The sequence below is a fragment of the Pan paniscus genome, chromosome 2, assembly GCF_029289425.2.
Source record: "Pan paniscus chromosome 2, NHGRI_mPanPan1-v2.0_pri, whole genome shotgun sequence".
In the NCBI taxonomy this organism is placed as follows: domain Eukaryota; kingdom Metazoa; phylum Chordata; class Mammalia; order Primates; family Hominidae; genus Pan; species Pan paniscus.
In genome coordinates this window covers 58,780,225-58,802,755 of record NC_085926.1, presented here as the reverse complement: position 1 = coordinate 58,802,755, position 22,531 = coordinate 58,780,225, and the positions used below count along the sequence as shown (strand labels likewise).

The window sequence follows — 22,531 nt, the reverse complement described above, 5'->3', positions numbered from 1 at the left end:
CATAACAAATGACATGTACATTCCATTTTTTAAAACATTTAAGATTTTCTCTATGTTTCATGTCCTAAATATTCTGCGGGTGATGCATTGTAAAGCTTTGGTTCAATTATGTTCTAAGCAAGTTAGAGTGGATTAATTGTTACCTGGTGTAGGTAGTAGATATATTCATGATTATCATCAGCAAAATAGAAGTAGCTAATATTTTGTGAACATTCATCTTGTGCCAGTCTCTGTACCAAGCCCTTTTTTTTTTTTTTTAATTATACTTTAAGTTTGAGGGTACATGTGCACATTGTGCAGGTTAGTTACATATGTATACATGTGCCATGCTGGTGCACTGCACCCACTAACTCGTCATCTAGCATTAGGTATATCTCCCGATGCTATCCCTACCCCCTCCCCCCACCCCACAACAGTCCCCAGAGTGTGATATTCCCCTTCCTGTGTCCATGTGATCTCATTGTTCAATTCCCACCTATGAGTGAGAATATGCGGTGTTTGGTTTTTTGTTCTTGCGATAGTTTACTGAGAATGATGATTTCCAATTTCATCCATGTCCCTACAAAGGACATGAACTCATCATTTTTTATAGCTGCATAGTATTCCATGGTGTATATGTGCCACATTTTCTTAATCCAGTCTATCATTGTTGGACATTTCGCTTGGTTCCCAGTCTTTGCTATTGTGAATAATGGCACAATAAACATACGTGTGCATGTGTCTTTATAGCAGCATGATTTATAGTCCTTTGGGTATATACCCAGTAATGGGATGGCTGGGTCAAATGGTATTTCCAGTTCTAGATCCCTGAGGAATCGCCACACTGACTTCCACAACGGTTGAACTAGTTTACAGTCCCACCAACAGTGTAAAAGTGTTCCTATCTCTCCACATCCTCTCCAGCACCTGTTGTTTCCTGACTTTTGAATGATTGCCATTCTAACTGGTGTGAGATGGTATCTCATTGTGGTTTTGATTTGCATTTCTCTGATGGCCAGTGATGGTGAGAATTTTTTCATGTGTTTTTTTGGCTGCATAAATGTCTTCTTTTGAGAAGTGTCTGTTCATGTCCTTCGCCCACTTTTTGATGGGGTTGTTTGTTTTTTTCTTGTAAATTTGTTTGAGTTCATTGTAGATTGTGGATATTAGCCCTTTGTCAGATGAGTAGGTTGCGAAAATTTTCTCCCATTTTGTAGGTTGCCTGTTCACTGTGATGGTAGTTTCTTTTGCTGTGCAGAAGCTCTTCAGTTTAATTAGATCCCATTTGTCAATTTTGTCTTTTGTTGCCATTGCTTTTGGTGTTTCAGACATGAAGTCCTTGCCCATGCCTATGTCCTGAATGGTAATGCCTAGGTTTTCTTCTAGGGTTTTTATGGTTTTAGGTCTAACGTTTAAGTCTTTAATCCATCTTGAATTGATTTTTGTATAAGGTGTAAGGAAGGGATCCAGTTTCAGCTTTCTACATATGGCTAGCCAGTTTTCCCAGCACCATTTATTAAATAGGGAATCCTTTCCCCATTGTTTGTTTTTCTCAGGTTTGTCAAAGATCAGATAATTGTAGATATGCGGCATTATTTCTGAGGGCTCTGTTCTGTTCCATTGATCTATATCTCTGTTTTGGTACCAGTACCATGCTGTTTTGGTTACTGTAGCCTTGTAGTATAGTTTGAAGTCAGGTAGTGTGATGCCTCCAGCTTTGTTCTTTTGACTTAGGATTGCTTTGGCGATGCGGGCTCTTTTTTGGTTCCATACGAACTTTAAAGTGGTTTTTTCCAATTCTGTGAAGAAAGTCATTGGTAGCTTGATGGGGATGGCATTGAATCTGTAAATTACCTTGGGCAGTATGGCCATTTTCACGATATTGATTCTTCCTACCCATGAGCATGGAATATTCTTCCATTTGTTTGTATCCTCTTTTATTTCCTTGAGCAGTGGTTTGTAGTTCTCCTTGAAGAGGTCCTTCACATCCCTTGTAGGTTGGATTCCTAGGTATTTTCTTCTCTTTGAAGCAATTGTGAATGGGAGTTCACTCATGATTTGGCTCTCTGTTTGTCTGTTGTTGGTGTATGAGAATGCTTGTGATTTTTGTACATTGATTTTGTACCCTGAGACTTTGCTGAAGTTGCTTATCAGCTTAAGGAGATTTTGGGCTGAGACAATGGGGTTTTCTAGATATACAATCATGTCATCTGCAAACAGGGACAATTTGACTTCCTCTTTTCCTAATTGAATACCCTTTATTTCCTTCTCCTCCCTGATTGCCCTGGCCAGAACTTCCAACACTATGTTGAATAGGAGTGGTGAGAGAGGGCATCCCTCTCTTGTGCCAGTTTTCAAAGGGAATGCTTCCAGTTTTTGCCCATTCAGTATGATATTGGCTGTGGGTTTGTCATAGATAGCTCTTATTATTTTGAAATACGTCCCATCAATACCTAATTTATTGAGAGTTTTTAGCATGAAGGGTTGTTGAATTTTGTCAAAGGCTTTTTCTGCATCTATTGAGATAATCATGTGGTTTTTGTCTTTGGCTCTGTTTATATGCTGGATTACATTTATTGATTTGCGTATATTGAACCAGCCTTGCATCCCAGGGATGAAGCCCACTTGATCATGGTGGATAAGCTTTTTGATGTGCTGCTGGATTCGGTTTGCCAGTATTTTATTGAGGATTTTTGCATCAATGTTCATCAAGGATATTGGTCTAAAATTCTCTTTTTTTGTTGTGTCTCTGCTTGGCTTTGGTATCAGAATGATGCTGGCCTCATAAAATGAGTAAGGGAGGATTCCCTCTTTTTCTGTTGATTGGAATAGTTTCAGAAGGAATGGTACCAGTTCCTCCTTGTACCTCTGGTAGAATTCGGCTGTGAATCCATCTGGTCCTGGACTTTTTTTGGTTGGTAAGCTATTGATTATTGCCACAATTTCAGCTCCTGTTATTGGTCTATTCAGAGATTCAACTTCTTCCTGGTTTAGTCTTGGGAGAGTGTATGTGTCCAGGAATTTATCCATTTCTTCTAGATTTCCTAGTTTATTTGCGTAGAGTTGTTTGTAGTATTCCCTGATGGTAGTTTGTATTTCTGTGGGATCGGTGGTGATATCCCCTTTATCATTTTTTATTGTGTCTATTTGATTCTTCTCTCTTTTTTTCTTTATTAGTCTTGCTAGCGGTCTATCAATTTTGTTGATCCTTTCAAAAAACCAGCTCCTGGATTCATTAATTTTTTGAAGGGTTTTTTGTGTCTCTATTTCCTTCAGTTCTGCTCTGATTTTAGTTATTTCTTGCCTTCTGCTAGCTTTTGAATGTGTTTTCTCTTGCTTTTCTAGTTCTTTTAATTGTGATGTTAGGGTGTCAATTTTGGATCTTTCCTGCTTTCTCTTGTGGGCATTTAGTGCTATAAATTTCCCTCTACACACTGCTTTGAATGTGTCCCAGAGATTCTGGTATGTTGTGTCTTTGTTCTCGTTGGTTTCAAAGAACATCTTTATTTCTGCCTTCATTTCTTTATGTACCCAGTAGTCATTCAGGAGCAGGTTGTTCAGTTTCTACGTAGTTGAGCAGTTTTGAGTGAGATTCTTAATCCTGAGTTCTAGTTTGATTGCACTGTGGTCTGAGAAATAGTTTGTTATAATTTCTGTTCTTTTACATTTGCTGAGGAGAGCTTTACTTCCCAGTATGTGGTCAATTTTGGAATAGGTGTGGTGTGGTGCTGAAAAAAATGTATATTCTGTTGATTTGGAGTGGAGAGTTCTGTAGATGTCTATTAGGTCCGCCTGGTGCAGAGCTGAGTTCACTTCCTGGGTATCCTTGTTGACTTTCTGTCTCGTTGATCTGTCTAATGTTGACAGTGGGGTGTTAAAGTCTCCCATTATTAATGTGTGGGAGTCTAAGTCTCTTTGTAGGTCACTCAGGACTTGCTTTATGAATCTTGGTGCTCCTGTATTGGGTGCATGTATAATTATGATAGTTAGCTCTTCTTGTTGAATTGATCCCTTTACCATTATGTAATGGCCTTCTTTGTCTCTTTTGATCTTTGTTGGTTTAAAGTCTGTTTTATCAGAGACTAGGATTGCAACCCCTGCCTGTTTTTGTTTTCCATTTGCTTGGTAGATCTTCCTCCATCCCTTTATTTTGAGCCTATGTGTGTCTTTGCACATGAGATGAGTTTCCTGAATACAGCACACTGATGGGTCTTGACTCTTTATCCAATTTGCCAGTCTGTGTCTTTTAATTGGAGCATTTAGTCCATTTACATTTAAAGTTAATATTGTTATGTGTGAATTTGATCCTGTCATTATGATGTTAGCTGGTGATTTTGCTCGTTAGTTGATGCAGTTTCTTCCTAGTCTCGATGGTCTTTACATTTTCGCATGATTTTGCAGTGGCTGGTACCGGTTGTTCCTTTCCATGTTTAGTGCTTCCTTCAGGAGCTCTTTTAGGGCAGGCCTGGTGGTGACAAAATCTCTCAGCATTTGCTTGTCTGTAAAGGATTTTATTTCTCCTTCACTTATGAAGCTTAGTTTGGCTGGATATGAAATTCTGGGTTGAAAATTCTTTTCTTTAAGAATGTTGAATATTGGCCCCCACTCTCTTCTGGCTTGTAGGGTTTCTGCCGAGAGATCTGCTGTTAGTCTGATGGGCTTCCCTTTGAGGGTAACCCGACCTTTCTCTCTGGCTGCCCTTAACATTTTTTCCTTCATTTCAACTTTGGTGAATCTGACAATTATGTGTCTTGGAGTTGCTCTTCTCGAGGAGTATCTTTGTGGCATTCTCTGTATTTCCTGAATCTGAACGTTGGCCTGCCTTGCTAGATTGGGGAAGTTCTCCTGGATAATATCCTGCAGAGTGTTTTCCAACTTGGTTCCATTCTCCCCATCACTTTCAGGTACACCAATCAGACGTAGATTTGGTCTTTTCACATAGTCCCATATTTCTTGGAGGCTTTGCTCATTTCTTTGTATTCTTTTTTCTCTAAACTTCCCTTCTCTCTTCATTTCATTCATTTCATCTTCCATTGCTGATACCCTTTCTTCCAGTTGATCACATGGGCTCCTGAGGCTTCTGCATTCTTCACGTAGTTCTCGAGCCTTGGTTTTCAGCTCCATCAGCTCCTTTAAGCACTTCTCTGTATTGATTATTCTAGTTATACATTCTTCTAAATTTTTTTCAAAGTTTTCAACTTCTTTGCCTTTGGTTTGAATGTCCTCCCGTAGCTCAGAGTAATTTGATCATCTGAAGCCTTCTTCTCTCAGCTTGTCAAAGTCATTCTCCATCCAGCTTTGTTCCGTTGCTGGTGAGGAACTGCGTTTCTTTGGAGGAAGAGAGGCGCTCTGCGTTTTAGAGTTTCCAGTTTTTCTGTTCTGTTTTTTCCCCATCTTTGTGGTTTTATCTACTTTTGGTCTTTGATGATGGTGATGTACAGATGGGTTTTTGGTGTGGATGTCCTTTCTGTTTGTTAGTTTTCCTTCTAACAGACAGGACCCTCAGCTGCAGGTCTGTTGGAATACCCTGCCATGTGAGGTGTCAGTGTGCCCCTGCTGGGGGGTGCCTCCCAGTTAGGCTGCTCGGGGGTCAGCGGTCAGGGACCCACTTGAGGAGGCAGTCTGCCCGTTCTCAGATCTCCAGCTGCGTGCTGGGAGAACCACTGCTCTCTTCAACGCTGTCAGACAGGGACATTTAAGTCTGCAGAGGTTACTGCTGTCTTTTTGTTTGTCTGTGCCCTGCCCCCAGAGGTGGAGCCTACAGTGGCAGGCAGGCCTCCTTGAGCTGTGGTGGGCTCCACCCAGTTCGAGCTTCCAGGCTGCTTTGTTTACCTAATCAAGCCTGGGCAATGGCGGGCGCCCCTCCCCCAGCCTCGCTGCCACCTTGCAGTTTGATCTCAGACTGCTGTGCTAGCAATCAGCGAGACTCGGTGCGCGTAGGACCCTCCGAGCCAGGTGTGGGATATAGTCTCGTGGTGCGCCGTTTTTTAAGCCGGTCTGAAAAGCGCAATATTCGGGTGGGAGTGACCCGATTTTCCAGGTGCGTCCGTCACCCCTTTCTTTGACTAGGAAAGGGAACTCCCTGACCCCTTGCGCTTCCCAGGTGAGGCAATGCCTGGCCCTGCTTCGGCTCGCGCACGTTGCGCACACCCACTGGCCTGCGCCCACTGTCTGGCACTCCCTAGTGAGATGAACCCGGTACCTCAGATGGAAATGCAGAAATCACCGTCTTCTGCGTCGCTCACGCTGGGAGCTGTAGACCGGAGCTGTTCCTATTCGGCCATCTTGGCTCCTCCGAGTACTAGTAATTCTTAAGGAATGCTTACTGAAAATGATTTGCTAAGTGCTGGGTAAACTTGTTCTTTGCAATGTTTTATTCATACTTTAATAGAGTTATCTATTATTACGTTCAAATATTTTTAATTAGGAAAGAAGTACAACCCTCTGGGTAATATTGCAACCATGTAGATAGCTGGTAATTTAACTTTTTCGCACGTATAACTGTATTCAAACAATTTTGAACGAATTATTTTAAACTGGCAAATGTCATTATGTGTTTCTTTAAACAAACAAACAAAAGACTTATATAACAGGCTTTATAGCTCCAGAAAAAGTTTGAGCTTATTGAAGAATGCGTAGTTTCATAAGAAAGACAAAGCATGCTACCAATTATAAATTCAGGTATTCTCTTTAGAAAAAAAAGAGACATGACTTTTAATAGGAAAAGAATTGTAAAATGAGCCATATAACTTTTGACTTTAACCTTCACATCTCCATTTTTGAAAATCAAAACTGAATTATGGAAAGACACTTTTGAATATATTTTAGGCCATAGAATAGTGTGAGCACATTTTTCCCTTTAATTATCAAGCCATTTCCTTTGGATAATGTAAAAGAATTAGTTTTGTTTCTGCCCCGATATATTTAAACTCAGTATTGGAGTAGAGAATATCATCACATTTTTAAAGTAATAAAAGTCTCTGCAATTTGTGCTCCATAAACTTAGAGAAAAAATGAATTTGTAAATTATTTTAGTATTTTTAACGTATTGCTTCATTATATAAAATTCTGCCTTTTCTAGGGTATATAATACTCTTTGTTCAAGCCATCTGTCTCTCTTTCCATTTGCCACTCAAATGTGCCATTTGCAGCTGTTTTTCCAACAATACCCCATTGTTTGAAGAATCCATAAATGTCTTTCTGACCCTTCTCTCCCTTCAGCTACAACAACATTGCATTATTTCAAAACACCTGTTTGAGAGTCAGGTCACCCTGTGTGTTAGACATATGTTCATTGCCCTGGCTAACTGTGCAGGTTCACTTAGGTGTGGTTCTCCCTCCTTTGGCAGTTTCTACCACATGTGCCCACTGGCCTCATGCTGCTCTAGGTCACTTGATAAATAGCCTTCCCCAAACAGAACCCTCTGTCAAAGCTATCTGCATTTTCATTCTCCATGACTGAAAAGTCAAAAGCAGTGGAAACCATGGCTCAGAGCACCAGCTGGAATCAGACAGGCCTGGTGTTGAGTCCTGGCTTTGTTCTTTCTTATCTATGCAAACTTGGACACATTTCTTAATGTCTTGGAGCCTCAGTTACCTCATCTATAAAATGGAGAAAATAATACCTATCCCACAAGGTTGTTTTGAGTGTAAAATTAGATAGCGCATGTAGAACACCTAGCCCCTAATCTGAAGTATACTTTCTTCTACCTTTTGCTGAGTGGTTAGGCAGAAATATAAACCAGTATGGCTGGCATTCTAAAGCAAATGAGACCTTTTCAAATTCATAAAGTTCCATAAATTAATTACAGGTACTGTTCTACAGGGGTGGTGGCTCTGTGGTTGTGTGCTTCCTGCTCTTTATTTATAGTTGAATCAAGTGCTAACACAGTGAATTTCTGTGTGCTTTCTGCCAGGTAACATATTGGCATGTTCTCAGGGATACCCTAAAGAGAGAAAAATATTTATTTATAAGCAGGAAGCAGTGTCTATCTGATAATTTCCCGGAGACCACCCTCTGTGTGTCTACCTTGTTCACACAGCTAAATTGCAGATGTGTAGCTTCCTGCTTGAGGTCTTGAATTGAATTTGGGCAGAACTAGTAGCAGTTCATAAACCATAATGCTAACCATAGTGAGAATGTTTCCTTTACTAAGTGGGACACTCCTACCAATAGCTTTTGGAAAACAGTCTGATATTTGATGTTTTGTCAAAACTGCACTCTTTCCTTGTCTCAGAAAAGACAAGGTTATTATCTCAGTTTTATCTGTCAATGCACTGCTGGGGATATTGCTGAAACTGCAGAATTTGGTGATTAAATAACATTTCCACTGCCAGTAAAAGTATTTGAATTAGGCATAGAAATTTTCCAGGTGTAACTTGTTCCTGTCCCTCTGTTCTCTTTTTAAATATTTTTCAGACGGAACCCTGGCTGTGCTACAGAATGGTTTGTTTCTTTCATTTTCTTTGTATCCAGTGTTTAATGCAATGGTTGCAAAGGCAAAATGGTGTGGAGTAGAAGTATTTTTAAATAAGTAAAATGGAATTATGGTTCAAATTTTGGGTAATGGTATGGAATAGCAGTAGTCACTAAGACATTTTGATATCTCCATTTCTGAGCAGCTTTGTATTCAAACAGTGCGCCCATTACTCTAATGAAGAGGAGAAATTTCAAGTTCTCAAAAGTTTCGGAAATTCTAGGTAGAAAGACTTGACAGACATTAAGGTGCTATCAGAAGTATGAGTTGGCTGTTTAGCCAACACTATGATGGTTCACTGTCAATTCTTTAATATTCTAGTGCTAAGGTTAGCATCCTACTCATCAAATGTTTATTGAAGACGTTTATCTTCTCTGCTGTCTTGGTTTTCCAAGTTTTAAATAGAAGCAAGTCGTACTCACCTCTTCATGGAAAAGGTACTAAGCTGAGTGTATTTCCTAAAAGCACTAAGATCTGAAATCCTTGACTCAGAAGCTTTTATGTGACTTTAATGGTTTGAGGTATCTCCCATATGCCAGGCCTTCCACAAGGTGCTCCTTACTTTATCTTGTCTTCATCTCCAACCCTCACAAGAGGCCTTATTATTCCTCTTTGACAGACAGGAAGCAGAAAGGCTCCACCTCACTCTCATCTAAATTGTGACAAAGCAGTGTCAAATCCAGGAGTTAGGGACAGAAAAGCCAGGGCACCTTCCACCACAATGGGCTGCTACCCCCAATTAGAGGCCACTGAAAACATTCCATGATCATGTGACAACTTCTCTTGCCACTTTATGCTTTAACGTATTTTAATGTGCAAAAGCACACACAAATGTTGGTATATCTGTCATTACTCTATTCAACCAAAGCTTTACATTCTAAAACAGTTCAAGCTTACTTAAAGTTATCATCTTCCCACTCCAGATATATCAGTTGGCTTACCTCCTCTATTTTCATTTCTGTAAACAGTCTCAGTAATAATTTTCCTCCTGGTTCTTTAAATAATATCTTAAACTACCATTTATTGAATGGCTACTATACTTGTCCCATGTACAAGGCTACAGTTGCCCTGTAGATGGCATGAAACCTATTCAATTTGATTTTACTATATTCCTTCTAGTGTATAATTGTTAAGCTTGAGACATACCCTGAACTCAGAAGATAGGTGCGGGAAACTTAAAATTTGTTTTTCAATTCACTTTAAGGTTAATAAGAAGAGTTCAGCTCTATTTGTCAGAGAATTCTTTCTGAAAATTAGCAGGCTATCACAGCAAAATGTATGGAAGTATATTTCTATTTAGGTCATAGAGTAAAAAGTTATTCTATATAAATATAGCACATCAATATAAAGATCTTTTTTTACAAAACCTTTCATGCATGCTCCTCCCCAAAAAAGAGAGACACATATGTGAGATGGAAAGTTATCTATCTCTTTACAAGGAATTTTGCCACCAATTGGTTTAATTACCCAAGAATCTTCTACCTGAGACATTCTTAAGTGAGTGGTGTGCATAGTTAATGAAGTATGAGTTGAGCCAGGCTTATGAAATGTCTTCAGGGTCACATGCTAAAATGCTTATGACAGATATTTCAAAGGCAGCATCAAGTCTGGTTATGCCTAGGTCCATGTGCCTGCCATGAACATAACACATGATCTAGATTCTGACCAGCTGGTTATGGCCTAACTCCTGATTCCTGCTATGTAACTCAATATAGCAACCCTTAAATTTAGTAAAATTTTTCAAGTTGTGCTGTGGCTTGGTCTTTAAGCTTTAATTTACTCCTTTGCATGGTAGAGACACGTGCTAAAAGCTACCATAAATTGTGAATGAGCTATGCGCACAAATATGTGTCACTTACAGCTTGTGCTTGTGGCTACTGTCTTCTCTCCATTCCTTTTATTATTGAACCTACATCCCCAATGAGTCAGGTTAAACTCTTGGGTATGCTGCCTAGCTTGAGAATCTGAAACAAGTTTTCAGGAATGCTAGTAAAGAGGTGCCCTGGAACACTAATTTACCATCAGCTATTATTTAAAATGTCACTGTGGAGATTAAACACTGTCTGCAAATAGCAATAGAGAGAAGATTAATCCTCAAATTCAAATGGCAGTTGAAGTTTAAAATTAGCTTTGGAAAATGGACTTCTAGTACTTTTCTTACTGTCGTGTTGGGGTCCAAAAACATCTTCCAAAACTTTCTAATGACAGCTATAAAGTTTTTAATAAATATAAATTTCAAACCACCAGTGATACTGACTCTCCAGCTGCATTTACAAAATACTTTTTTTCACTGCTAAGACTGTTTAGATTGAGTTTTCCAGTGATTCACAAGTGAGCCTTAGACTTTGTTGTTGATCGGAGAGAAGTGTGCATATTATAAGCCTATATGTTGATGAGTTTTCACAAACTGAACACATCCATGCAACCATTTTCTGGATCAAGAAAGAGCAAGATCAGTACCCCAGAAGCCCCACTGTGCTCCCTCCCTGTCACTATTCGTTCCTCACAATTAATTATCCCCACATTTGGTTCTACCAATATGTACTCTTTTGTGTCTGGCTTCTCTCACTTAGCATTTTGTTCATTAGATTCAATACATCACTCATTTCACTGCTGTGTCGTGTTCCACTGTGTGATTATATCATCCTTTATGTATCCATTCTACTGTTGATGGGCATGTGGACGATTTCCATTTAGAAGCTATTAAGAATATATCTTTTCGTAGAATCTTAGACTTTTAATAAAACTTGGGCAGGGGAAGGGAAGCCATTTGGTCTCTTAAGGTTTAGAGTAAATTACAGGCATTCTTATCCTTGATGCTTTGGAACGGTATTACTGGCTTCATTGCTGAAACGGTAATGTATAAGTATTACTTGATAGTCTATTTAATTATTTGATATGAACACAAGCTCCCTACTTCCAGGTTGCCCCATGCTTTTCTGCCTGATGGCTGGAACGTGCTGCCATATTACCCTCCTTCTCCTTCAAGCCCCTTCTTAGGGACCGTCTCCTCCATCCTTTATGAAGCTTTAACTGATCCTCCACAAAACGACCTTTCTCTTTTCTGAAATGCCAAACCATTTTGTATATCTCCCTTCTCTTATGTTGTTTTTAATATTATATCCCAACAGCTACCATTTCCTTTGTAATACTGCTTTTTTAAAAAGTTACACTGGGAATAATTTTTTTTAAAAATACAGAGGTGGAGATTGTTCGATAGTCCTTGTATTGAAAGTTTTTGCAACATGATGTCTCCTGGGCCATGACTATCAGGCACTGTCACAATGCAAGCCTGATACTGACAAGAGAGTCTCACAGATTTTGTAGGCTCCAGAACAAAAGTAACATCCCAGTTTTCTCTCAGTTCTATCCCCCTTCAGCCCATGAAGAACAGAATGAGATTCTTGGTCTGATCTTATCCCATGGCCATGTCTCATTTTTCTCCACCCCTCCACTGTAGATTTAGCCTTGTGTCACCCAATGTTTAGCAGAACTGGTTCCTATCTGAGGCTCACAAAGTTCTATCTTCAGATGTTTGATTGATTAAACTATTCTGTCCTAGCAGCTTAAGGAATAGATTGGGCGAAGGACATCAAGTTGAAAGGTTGTTTTTGTTTGTTGTGTTTTATGTTTTTGCTGGAGTTATCAGTTTTCCTTTTAATCATTATCAAGGACCTGTGTGATCATTAATACTATACCTCAACATACACTATCCTATTTTAGAGTTCCTTCTTTATAGCTCTCAATTGCCCTGATAGATGTAAGGTTTACGAAAGCAAGGCCATATCTTAATTGTCTTTGTAACTTCACTGGTGTAGGCTCCCAATAATGTCTGGAGAAAGATCAGTGAAAATGAATGGATTGAATGGCTTGGAGAGAGAAGGACTGGCCTGCGAATCTGAGCACAGCTGAATTGTACATAGCCTTCAGCCCATTGCCTCGTTCCTAGGACAAATCTGATTGATAATGTCTCCCCTCTTTCCTACAAGGATATTTTGAGATGAAATTGAATTATACATAACATTTTGAGCCTTTCAGAGATAGTATTACATAAGCCACTTTGCCTCTCAGCAGTTGTGTAATTTAGTTAGATGACATCTTGTGCTGGAGTCCACTTTAATGCAAAGACTTTATTGCAAAGCTTCTTAAAAATAACAAATAAATGATTTAGCCTTTCTGGTGATTTTGAAATGATTTAAGAGATTGCAAATCAAAAACATTTCGGAGGACTAAGTTAATTACCTGACTCCATCACCAGTTGCTCTATTAGTGATGCTGGAGAAAGTTGCTTTCTTCTCTCTGCTGGATTTTGGCTGCCCCTTCCAGGGTGTTGTCAGAATACATTTTACTGTTGTATGAAATAAAGTCATGGAAATGCAGCATTTTAAGCAAATATAGCATCAGCAGTGCCTGGCACATAATAGGGTCTCAGTAAGTTTCTACAGAATAAATTAACGAATCAATCTATTTCTATTACTGCAGTGGAATACAGGGAATATCGCAGCCACCTATTCCTTCAGCCTCAGCTTCAATACTGCCTGCCAGTGGTGGGAGTCCCTCTGAAGGCCACTAACTCCATTTGTCAACAAATTTAATTACTTTCAAATGCCACCTTAGACTTCTGTGAGGTTTTCTCTAATTCCACTGGGCGGTTAGTCACATCTGTGCTGCATTCCTCAGGCGTCTTACTCATACCTCTGTTGTCGTATTTCTCACAGTACATTAGAATTCCAGTTATATAATACCTCTCAGGTCTCCCTTTGTAGACTGTGAACTGCATGACGACAGAAGTATGTCTTGTTTTCTTTGTGCTCCCAGTTCCTAGCATTTACAGAATGGATGAAAGACTGGAAGAAGGGGGACAGAGAAGATGAGAGGAAAAAATAATAAGAACAGGGACTATATGTATTGACTGCCAACTCAGCGGTCTCTTAAGAGGGCTGTGCTCATCCCTGAAAGTGTGTACCAAAGACAACCCATTCAGATTCAGGAAGAAAAATTGAAAACAAGTTTGTTTTTTTAATCCTAAGCATTTTAATTCCAATTTTTTGTGTATGTTTTGTACTCTACATACTATTTTAAAATGTTTGTGCATATATTTAGTTCATAAATAAACATATATTACAAAGTACACATTCAAAAATTTTCCATTAAAGGTACAAATCATGCATTTGGAGACCCCCCTAGTATATTTGTTTGTCAGGTGCCTCTACTAAGCATTCAATGTGATATTATTTCATTTAGTTCACCAAAAATCCTGTGAGGTATGTACTGTGGTCCCCATGATGAAGAAGTTGATGCATAGAGAGGTTAGGTAATTTTCCTAGTCATTTAAAGCTGGTAAGTGGTGGAACGAAGGCCCAGGCTTAGATCTGTCTGGCTTAACCACTGCCACATCCTCTCTTATTCTTCTCTCCTAGAACCCAGTGTTGTTCTTCAGGCACAGTACAGCCTTGTGGATTAAATAAGTAAATTGAATGAATGACTTAATCATATGAAGTACATATTAAAGCTTTCTTCTTAAGAAAAATTATGAAAATTAAAATAAAATGTGTTTTTCATTGTAAAAGTGTATATTGGCAATGATGAGCCAACTAACATACCTATGTGACACATTAGAACGCTTAATCCCACTTCTTGACCGAAAAACTGAAGAACAGCAAGTCACTTGCTCACTGCTGCAGCTAAAGTCAAGCAGCTGGTATTCTCATGTGCACATCTGATTACCAAACTCCTTTTTTTAAATTGAAATATAATTTGTATGCCATAAAATTCACTCTTTTAAAGTAAGGAATTCAGGAGTTCTTAGTATATTCACAAGATTCTGTAACCATCATTTTGACCTAATTTCAGAACATTTTAATCACTCCAAAAAGAAAACATGCACCCACTAGTAGTCACTTCCCGTTTCCCTTTCCTCCAGCCCCACCATCCACTAATCTATTTTCTGTCTCTGTGAATTTGCCTATTCTGGACATTTCATATAAAGTAAATCACACAATATGTGGCCTTTTGTGCCTGGCTTCTTTCAGATAGCATAATATTTTCAAAGTTCATCCAGCCCTTCATTACTCTTTAGGGTGAATAATATTCCATTATGTGGATAAACAAAAACTCATCCATCAGTTGATAGACGTTTGGTTGTTTTCACTTTTTGGCTATTATGGATAATGCTTCTCTGAACATTTGTGTGCAAGTTTTGTGTGAACATATGTTTTCAGTTTTCTTGGTATATGCTTAGGAGTGAATTGCTGGGTCACATGGTAACTCAGATGTTTAACATTTTGAGGAACTGCCAAACTGTTTTCCAAAGTGGCTGCAACATTCTACTTTTCTGCCAACACTGTATGAGGGTTTCAGTTTCTCCACATCCTTGCCAATACTTGTTATTGTCTCTTTTTTATTGTAACCATCCTAATGGGTGTGAAGGTATCTCATTGTGGTTTTGATTTGTATTTCTCTAATGACAAGGATGTTGAACATCTTTGTATGTGTTTATTGTCCCCTCAACTACTTCTTTTGAATTTAAATTATTTCTGCTTCCTTTTTTATTTTTGCATTTTTCATTGGGATATAAATTTTATTCTTCTTCTTGTGATACGTATTTTGGCCCAAGAACTCTGAAAGCATATTAAATGCTTATGAAATATCTTATTAAAGATTGCCTGGCCTCTCACAGTGCCAAGCTGCTTGTGCCATGAACTATAAGGATTTAACTGAGTTTCCACTGGCAACTTTTTAGGAAGTCTCCACATCACATTATCAGATAACAATCTTTTATAAACCCCAAATTATGATGATAATAATGTTTTATTATAAAGCATTTAATGTCATAGGAACTCCAAGAATTTTTTCAAAATTATATATTTTTTAATTTTTTACACTCCTATGAGGCAGAAAAGAAGCCAGAGAGTCCTCCAAGAAAGTGTATGTAGAGATATAAACATCTAAAAAAATTCTAAGGTGTCTTGGAAAAAAAATCCTTATTAGTACAACCAGTGTTTCCAGATGTACAAGAAAATTTTCAAATTGCTTTTAAGTTATATGGCAGTTCTGCGTGTAAATCATACTGCTCATATGTGATTCTAATATTTTAGTAATGTTGAAATTAATGTTTGTTATCAAATCTAGTTTAGGCCAGAGAGAAAGAAAGGGAAAATTTTGAAAAGTCTACATGCCAATTTCCACCTATACCATGAAATAATATTTATACTAGCATCTAAAGATCTGTAGTGGTATTCTTTTTCAAAAAGTACCTGACAGATGACATATACAGTAAATCCACCTTGGTTGGAGCTATGAGATCTTCCAGGCTTTCAGAACTGACAGGTTCCCATCTTATATTCAAATTTTACTTGATGGCTTTTACCAATACTAGTCATTCTCAATCTTACTGCAAGTTGAATAAATTTGGTCATTATGTTTACAATGATGAAATTCATCAATTCACTCATAAGCTGTGCTTTTTTAAATGGCAAATTTAAAAAAAAAACTACTTTGAGTTTTTGTTTATTTACTTAATCTACAAAAACTGGTTGGGCACCTACTAGGCACCAGACCTAGGAAAGGCAGTGAGAGCAAAACAGTCATGGTGCTTGCCGTTGTAGAACTCCCAGCAAACCTGCCAACTCCAGAAACAATTCCATCACTGCAACTGTGATCAATGCTAAAAGCGAAAATTTTAAGATTCTGAGAGGGCATCATAAAGGAGCTGACCCAGTTTATGGTTGTCAGGAAAGGCTTCCCTGAGGAAATCATCATAACTGAGGACCTGAAGGGAGCCTAAGCATTACCCAGAACACGAGGCAGAGGGGACTTGCATGTGCACAGGACTAAGACAGACAGGACTCTGATGCTTTTGAGGACCTTAATGCAGGACAAAGTGGCTGGCATGTGAGGAGCAAACGGACAGGAGGTGGTATAATGGATGGGGCAGGTAGCGCATGGAGGCATGTTAGGGATTTGGGCCTCTGTCAATTGGGGGAGCTGCTGTAGGGGTTAAGGCTGTGGCATTTGTTAGTAGCCGTAGAATTAGGCCAAATGACCCTTTGTTATTTTCCTCTCTCTTGGTCAGGAATATGACTGGCAAAACTATCAGCCGAGCCAGATGAATGAATCCGAGTTACAGATGCTAGCAAGCCTACAGCGGCAACAAAATGAAGAACTGGAGGATGCTGGGACCTCCCATGGCCTGAGTGCCTCCCAGGTGGACAACTGTAATGTCAGCATAAGTACCAGCAGTGACGACACAACCACCTGGAACTCCTGCCTGCCACCCGTGAGTCCCTGGCTTTGCAGCTTCCTCTCATTGCTTAACAAGGAGCAAGCTTTTTTCTAACAAATCCCAGCTTTGCCTGGAAAAGCCAGGACCAAAATGAGAACTCTCCCTATGAGAAATAATCAGAGTCCATTCTGAAATAGTGTTTGAGAACGGACAGAAATTAGAAGATGACAGTCTTTTCTTAAATTGTCTTATTTACCTTCAGAAAATGTATATATGATGATATATCAAATCACACATTGAAAGAACAAAAAGAACAATTTTACTGTAGACACTGGGTGTCCCATTGTATCCCCTAGTACAAGCCCTGTGGCACATACAAGAGGCTCAATATTTGTTAAATAAGTATTTATGAAATGAATGAACACAGAGGAAAAGACTATAGATACACAAGTATTGCTTGGATATGAAGACAGAAAAGAACCTTCTGTAGAAGTCACCAGATGTTCACTGATTGCTCCCTGTGTCTGATGGGCTACGATAGGCACTGTGGATGCTTCAGAAGCTTATATTCCCATGTGTTTCCATAGTTAAAGCACTTCAGTATGGCCCATTGCCCTCACTATGGCCCAGCAGAGGAGTTGGAACAGGTCTTAGTCTTCCTGTTTTTCAGGTGAAGAAACTAAAGCCTGGGTCCAAGCTTCCACACCTGGTCAGTGGTGGAGCCCAGAGCAGAGCCCAGTTTTTAAACTCAGTCCATTCTCTACAATACTGTCCTCAAGGACCTTACAACTTAATTGGAAAGACAGAGCATAAACAACAGTCGAACAGTTCAGTACAGCACAAGAAATGTCATAAGGCAGAATAATAAAATCATTGGTATAATAATGATAATTAGAGCTACCATTTCTTTAAGTACCTAGAGCCATTTTAAGACCTCCACAGGCCTGAGAAACATTTACTTATAAGGCTACATTCAATATCATAGCAAACAGACTAAAATATACTTTCATCCAAAAGTAAATATGTTTTTGCTATACAATTTTTAAAGAAAATATAAAATAACTTTTACTCATTTATATATAACTATATAAAGATTGAGTTGAAGTATAGTTGACGTGGATAAGTTAGGTTTTAAGTATTTAATTAAATACATATGAATTTTGTGATTTGCTTTTCATATTTTAAAGCCAGTTTTTTCCAGGTCTCCAACATCTTTGTAGATCTTGGAAATCTCAGAGGCCCTGGCACCTAATGCCTTACATGTTATCTAGTTTACTCCTTACGGCTACTCTGTGTGGTAAGCACTGTTGCAGAGCTCTTGAGTAATGGAGGCTCTTGAGTAAAGTGAATCAGACCTAACTTGGTCTGACTCCTAAGTCTGGGCTCCTGACCACCATGATGTGGTGACTCAGTTGTCAAATGAGTGTTATCCAATGGATATCTGGATATCCCATGGAAGGTGAGATTTCTGTGCTCTGGGGAGAACTTACACAAGTCTTCATGGAGAAGAATTCCAGTTGGTTTGATGGGGGGATTAGTGCTCTTTATCCCTACCTTGCATACCTTCAGGTTTCTCTTGCCTCAGTTGTGCTTTCATTAAACACAACTATCAAATATGCATAACACCTCTGGCAGCCTTGGTGCCAAAAAGTATCCATGCACCCAGAAAAATATCTGACTTCTGGTTACTCTGGTTAGAGTATTCTTGTAGCCAAGCTAAGATCATAAGAGTCAGTTGCAGATTTTTACCAGTACAATTTGCAATAGAATTGAAACATTGCCTTTCTTATAAAATACTCTGCAGCAGTCATTTAAACTGCAAGTAAGAAAGAGAACAGTGGCCTCCTGATCGAGCTCATTCTGTCATGAAGTAGCTTGGAGACCAACATTACAAAGGGCAAGCTGAGGAATGATTATTTATGGACTGAAAAGGCTGAACTCTTGGTTGCCCTGGATACAGTGTTCTCCTCACTGTCCTCTTCTGGCAAGGACTGAAGTCTCCTGCATGACATCTATTCCACTCGAAAAGTATACAGCCAAAAATAAGGCCTTTGGTAATGAACTTAATAACCCCTCTATTTGACCAAATGAGAAACTGAAAATGGTCTGATATTTTTTAGACAGAGAAAATATTGAAAAGCCTACCTTTGGTATTCATAAGATAGGTTTATTATTGCATCAGAGTCAGTCTATCTAACATTGGAACTACCGCCAAATGGAAAATTGTATTCCTTAATGAACTCTGTGTCTTGCTGCTTGTATAGAGTTTAGATAGAGCAATTTTGCAAGCATCATTGTGGTCTTTTTGAGAGCTCATGCCTTTCTCTTTAAAAGTTGCACAGGGACAGTGAAAAAGAAGAAATAAAAGAATTCATAACTTTATTTATCACAATAATATCCCTTTTTTTTTTTTTTTTTTGAGACTGAGTCTCACCCTATTACCCAGGCTGGAGTGCAGTGGCTCGATCTTGGCTCACTGCAACCTCTGCCTCCCAAGTAGCTGGGATTACAGGCGCCCATCACCATGCCCAGCTAATTTTTTGTATTTTTAGTAGAGACGGGATTTCACCATGTTGGCCAGGCTGGTCTCAAACTCCTGACCTCAAATGATCCACCCACCTTGGCCTCCCAAAGTGCTGGGATTACAGGTGAGCCACCATGCCCGGCCTATCCCACTCTTCTTTTATCTCAGTGAATAATGTCAACATCCATATTGATCCTTTAGCCAGAAATTTGGAAGGCATCTTCATTTCTCCCGCTTCTTTATCCCACATCCAGCTGGTCTCCAAATCCTAAGAATCCTCTCTCCTTTTTATCTCTTAACCCACCCTTCCTAATACCACAGCCTTGGCACTTTTCCTTTTTTCTTTTTTCCCCTTAATCCCATGACAGATTATGCACTTTATTTTTTTTCAATATTTATTTTAGATTGAAGAGGTACATGTGCACATTTGTCACCAGGGTACATTGCATGATACTGAAGATTGGGGTACAAATGATTCATTCATGCAGGTATTGAGCATAGTACCCAATAGTTACTTTTTCAATCCCTGTCCCCTTCCTCCCTCTCTCCTTTAGCAGTCCCCAGTTTCTATTGTTGACATATTTATTTCCATGAGTACCTGATGTTTAGCTCCTGCTTATAAGTGAGAACATGCAGTATTTGTTTTCTGTTCCTGCATTAATTTGCTTAGGATAATGGCCTCCAGCTGCATCCATGTTCCTGCAAAGGACATGATTTCACTCTTTTTTTATGGTTTATGCGCTTTATTTTTCATCTGAATTCCTTCAATAGTCCCCTAACATCTCTGTGCCTCCAGTCAAAGCACTGTAACCTGGTGGTTAGGAGCCTCAGCTCTGACGTCAAATTTCCACGGTTGAGATCCAAGCTGTGACCCTTATAAAATGCTTGGCACTGTATCTGAGACATAAGTACTTAATAAATGAAGTTTAGCTGTCATTATTATTATCATTATTATTCACATTAGTGATCTTCCTAAAGCCCAAATCTGATCTGATCTGATCTCTTCATTAGGTAAAGCCTTTCAGTGACTCCCCATCACCTCTTTACTTTGGCATACAGGAGGAGCCCCCATGATCTGAGACTTGCCCTCTCTCCAGCCTCATCTCTCACTGCACCCCACCTTTCACTCCATTCTGTAGTCCCTAGATGCACTCTGCACATTATCCCTGTACCGTGGACCTGATTATCCTCAAGACTTAGCTCTAAAGTCACTGTAGCCCTTCTCCAGGCTTCATTGTGAAGGATACACCTTCTCTGCCACAAGAGTCAGGAGTATCTCCCTGATAACTCTCACCACAAGCTTGCTTGTCTGTCTCACATTCACTCATTCCACACATATGTTTTTGAGTGGCACACATGTGCTGTGAACTAGGCTGGCTACTGAGGATACGGATAAAGCCTTATCCAAGCTTGAGGTGTTCACAGTTTTGGTGGGGAAGCCCAAGTAAACGGCTCACTGTAACTCAGGGTGGCAAGTGATAGAATAACGAGTTATGGGAACACATGAGAGGGAGCGATTCTGCCTGTGGGTTTCAGGGATGCTTTCACAGAGAAGACAACAGTTAAGCGAAAGTTCAAGAATGAGTTCAAGTTCACCATGCAGACAAGAGGGGACTGGAATTCCAAGTTCCAAAAGGAAGCCAAATTAAGTCTGTGGTGGAGGGGACAGTGGGGAGTCTCTCCTTTAGCAAGATAACCTCCTCTTAGTGCCTTCATTTCTCTGTCAGCTTGCATAGCACTTGAAATGAGTTTTGCTTGTCTCGCTACCCACCCCCGACCCAACATACACACAAGGGAGCCACTCTGCTCCTGCCACACTGTCAACTTGGCTGTCACTTGGTGAACCATGCCCTGTGTTCAGATCAGGCCGTGCTCATCTCTTCTCTGTCTGGCAGCTCCTTCTCTATTTAGAAAATGGCTCTTTAATTTCTGTTTTGGTTTTTTGGTTTTTGGCTAATTTTTTATTAAAGACTTATAATTGTTTTGAGCCGTTTTGGGTTCACAGCAAAATTGAGACGAACCCTATTATCAGTGTCCCCCACCAGAGTGGTAATTTGTTACAATTAATGAACCTCCATTGACACATCATTGTCACATTATCAGGGTTCACTCTTGGTGTTGTGCATTTTATGGATTTAGACAAAGGTATAGTGACATGTATCTACCATTATAGTATCATACAGAGTAGTTTCACTGCCCCTAAAATTCTCTGTACTCTGACTGTTTATCCCTCCTTTTGCTTATTTCTGAAGGCCCCAACTCACTTGTCACTGCTTCATGAAACTCTCCCCAACCCTCATCCCACCCTGAACAGAATTATTCGCTTCCCTCTCTGGGTCCCTGTTATCTTCTGGCTCAATTACAGCACTTATGACATTAGCTAACCACTGTTACCACTATCCCCAGGCCTGGTTGTGAATTCCTTGAAGGCAGAACCCTGCCTGTGTTCTTTCATACCTTCTGTGTTGGAGCACAAAGGCTAGCACAAGGCATCACAGCTAGTTGTCAGTCATTACTTGAATGAATCAATCAATAATATTTTTAAAAATTCCTTGTTTACAGATGAGTTTAGGTCCTTTGCAGGGACATGGATGAAGCTGGAAACCATCATTCTCAGCAAACTAATACAGGAACAGAAAACCAAACACTGCATATTCTCACTCATAAGTGAGAGTTGAACAGTGAGAACACATGGACACAGGGAGGGAAACATCACACAGCAGGGCCCGTCGGAGTGTAGGGGGCTAGGGGAGGGATAGATTGCATTAGGAGAAATACCTAATGTAGATGACGGGTTGATGGGTGCAGCAAACCACCATGACACATGTGTACCTATGTAACAAACCTACACATTCTGCACATGTATCCCAAAACTTAAAGTATAATTTTTAAAAATTCATTTTTTACTCTAAAATAATTTTCGTCAAGATTCCGAAATAAACATCAGCTTTGCTTTGCTTAAATAAATCCTGAGTGATGCATGTAATATTTTCAATTCAAGATTTGATAAATGGATATTAAATATACACCCAAAGGAAAATCTCCTTCTGAGCAGGGCCTGATTGCGAATAGGAAGAAAAAGATGTAGTCCGGTCCCATTCAGTTTAGCATTTTTACCTGACGACTTCACACACATTGCAGTCTGAAGCCAGAAAGCCTACGCAGAGTAAAATGAAGAGTCTTTAGCAAAATCCTTTGTGTTTACCACAAACTTTGATTCCTCAGCATCTGTACAGTTCAGAGTAATATGTACTGTTTAAAAGGTGTTTAGATATAACAAATTAGTCATTTAAAAGTGTAATTAAATGTAACCACATTCCTCATAGC

The 22,531-nt window shown here is 39.4% G+C and overlaps 1 protein-coding gene across 12 annotated transcripts in view; it reads left to right on the top strand.

Annotated features, from left to right (window-relative positions):
• The window catches only part of CFAP20DC (CFAP20 domain containing), a 327,011-nt gene that overhangs the window by 203,392 nt on the left and 101,088 nt on the right, over nucleotides 1-22,531 (top strand). For all 12 annotated transcript variants that reach the window (XR_008624756.1, XR_008624757.2, XR_008624755.1 and 9 more), the window contains one exon: nucleotides 16,531-16,734. Coding sequence is in view for 9 of the 12 variants with exons in the window: in XM_063602785.1 (XP_063458855.1) it covers nucleotides 16,531-16,734 (204 nt within the window). In the remaining 3 variants the exon portion in view is untranslated. The remainder of the gene's footprint in view (nucleotides 1-16,530; nucleotides 16,735-22,531) is intronic.